This window comes from Pterocles gutturalis, unplaced genomic scaffold (genome assembly GCF_000699245.1).
Source record: "Pterocles gutturalis isolate BGI_N339 unplaced genomic scaffold, ASM69924v1 scaffold2944, whole genome shotgun sequence".
NCBI lineage: Eukaryota > Metazoa > Chordata > Aves > Pterocliformes > Pteroclidae > Pterocles > Pterocles gutturalis.
The window spans coordinates 1-3063 of NW_010135389.1; the positions used below are offsets into that span (position 1 = coordinate 1).

At 45.3% G+C, this 3063-nt stretch overlaps 1 protein-coding gene across 1 annotated transcript; it reads left to right on the plus strand.

The window, feature by feature from the left end:
- Positions 1–16: 16 nt before the first annotated feature.
- Positions 17–2046, plus strand: B9D1 (B9 protein domain 1; the record flags this gene model as incomplete). The annotated part of the gene is made up of 6 exons (XM_010081858.1): positions 17–97; positions 174–285; positions 353–449; positions 914–976; positions 1664–1731; positions 1901–2046. Coding segments are annotated over 6 exons (567 nt in total), but the record flags the coding sequence as incomplete, so codon positions are not given.
- Between the last annotated feature and the right edge of the window lie 1017 nt (positions 2047–3063).

Below are 3063 nucleotides of genomic sequence, written 5' to 3' on the forward strand. Positions count from 1 at the left end.
GTTCCCACGCAGCCTCTCTCGCCCGCAGTTCCCCGGGTTTGACGATCTCTACTGCAAGTTCTGCTTCGTCTACGGCCAGGACTGGGTCCCCACGGCGGTGAGGCCGCACTGTGTGTCCCCCTGAAACCCCCCTGCCCGCCAGGCCGCCGGCTGACCCCTCGCTCTCCCCGCAGGGCCTGGAGGAGGGCATCTCCCAGATCACCTCCAAAAGCGACGTCGCACCCACCACCCTCGTCTGGAACTTCCCCATCGACATCACCTTCAAGAGCACCAACCCGTCGGGCTGTGAGTGCTGGGGCGCGGGATCCAGCCCGCAGCGCAGGCGCCCCGCTCACACCTGCCTCTCTTGCAGGGCCGCAGATCGTTGTGAGCGTCTACGGACCTGACTTCTTTGGAAACGATGTGGTCAGGGGTTACGGAGCTGTTCATGTGCCCTTCACCCCGGGAAGGTGAGGTGACAGCCTGGCTTGCAGGACTGAAACAGATTTTTTTTTTTTTCTAGTTAATATGTTGTTTCAGAAACAAAAATATTCCCGTGTCTCCTTATTGTGTCTTGGCTGTTTAGTACCAAGAGCGTGGATTATCCCCTGGTTATCAGGTAATTTTTGGTGATCCTGTAGACAGCTGTAAAGTCAAACCTGGCACGTGGAAAGCCCCAGTATGCAGTGCAGTATGTTACCCCTTCCCCATCGCTCCCAGCACATGCTGAGCTTTCATTCCCCCCCTGGAAATGGAGAAAGATAAACTCTTCCTACGCAAACAAACCCTTTCTTTGGGGAAGGGAAAGTATTGCACTTTGAGATGTTCAGAGGCCTGACCTGTCTGAAATTCTGGTTCCTCTATAAACATAAGAAGTGTTGCCAGTGCTGTTTGCTTCATTTCTTAAGTTCTGTGCTTCTCATGTTTGTTTTAGGCATACAAGAACCATAGCGATGTTTGTTCCAGAGTCCACATCTAGGCTGCAGAAATTTACAAGGTAATACTTAAAGACTTCTTTTTTTTTTTAAAGTCCTTTTTGCTCTTAGTCACAGAGGTATATCCAGCTACCCACTGCTTACATGCAACTACCTTGTATCAAAACCAGCTAGTTTGGTAGGTAAAATCACGCTTTTAGGAATCTACGTCTTTTGAAGAGCTTTATGTTAACTCCCTGCTTGCACTAATGTTAAGTCTTCTTTTTTTTCCTCCTCATATTTGACCACTGTTGGTTTCAAAAAGAACTGATTTCAGCAGAACAGACTGATACATCAGTTCTCATAGCGAGGGGCAGCTCCATGTTCCATTCATATCGGTGATGCGATGTGCAGAGGCACTACTCAGACTGACTTTACTGAGCGTTTTAGTTGTCACTTGACTCTGAAGAGGTGTGATGCAGTCCTTCCCTAAATCTTTCTGTAGCTAGGGGCTTTTCTTGAAGGACAGCCACATTAAGAAAAACCTGGATTTAACATCATGCGTATGGCATTAGTTTCATTTTCCTTAGACAAAACTTTTATAATTGATCAAAGCAGATCAGCAATAAAATGAATCAGTCTTCAAACCTCTCTACTGCTGGGAGTGTCATTAAACCCCCCTTTGTTTTTAACATCCATGTAATGAACGGTACCAGATCTAAACACCAGTGAATGTATCCCATGAATTATTTTCTATTTTCTTCTCCAAGCTGGTTCACAGGGAGACGTCCTGAATTTACTGACCCCAGAGTGGTGGCACAGGGAGAAGGAAGAGAAGGTAAGTCCCTGGGGGCTCCTGACTGTGACTCTCGCACGACAGCAGGTCACAGCTTGGCCACCCATCTTCTGTTGAAGAGTTCCTGCTGAGAACAGTCCTACCTGGATATGTGGGGAGTTCAACAGCTATTCAAAAACTTCCGGTTTTATTCACGTCTTCTTTCTTCTAGTAACAAGAGTGCGATCTCAAGGCTTTGTGACCATTTCCTTCAACATAGTGACCAAAGACATGAAGAAGCTGGGCTATGATGTGAGCCCAAGGGACGTGCAGGACCCTTCTCTGGTGCCTGGCACAGAAGGGATTCATAAGTACTGAACTCAGGCGTGACACGTTCAAAGGCTCACAGAGATTTTACGCACGTCGGCGGCTTTTTTTGGCAAATGGGAATGAGTATCTGACTGAACTGAGAAAATTTCACTTGAGACAGTTATTCCAAAAGAAACACAAGCCCATGAGGCTTTGGAATAATCACCTGAGTATAATTCTTTCAGTAAGCATACCGGTTGAAGTATTATGTAAGTTAATGTCATTAGTTAATATTCAGCATTTTTATGTGTGATTTCAAAATAAGACCTGTAGCAAAATGTTTTTTATAAACAGCCTTTTGTACACTCTTTATGTACTTAAAGAATAGGAAAGTTTATAGTTGTAGCAGTTTTCCTGTGTTTAAAACATCACTGCAAACCCAGTTCTTTTTACTGATGTTTTTTGTGGTAGAAATGAGAAATTGAAATTATTGCACCTTCCAGAAAGGAGGGAGTACAGAAACGTTCCAGGGAAATGCACAGGCGCTTCTCTGTGCTGTGCACGCTCCTCTGCAACAGCAGTTTCCCCTTGTATCCCACATAGTCCTCTAGAGTTTGTGCAAAATAGTGTATATACTGTAGAAACCAACCTTTCCACAGTTTTTCAGTGAAACAACCTGGGCTTTTGCATTTAGAACAAGATGATGACTCTTCCATTTTAAGATTTTATTTCTGCATCACACTTCAGGAGGAAAAAAAAAAAAAAAAAAAGGACAGTTTATTTTAGAGTAGTTAGAGAGAGCATGGTGTTAAACACATTGTTGCTGCACGATTTTAAGTGCATTTTAAGTGTATTATTGACTAAAAAATAAACTTTAGAGAAAGCACCGCACAGAGAGTCTGAGTAAAGCAGCTGTGTGTGCAGTCCCGAGCAGGTACCCGAGGCACTGGGCTGCCCAGGACAGCGGGGGACAGCAGAAGGGACCTCCTCCTCCCTGCAGGAGAGCCCTCCAGCCCGTGCAGTGCACAGATAATGCGCCATGGCTTTCCTTGAGGTGGTTTTCTTATCAAAAGACGTGCAGTAAAA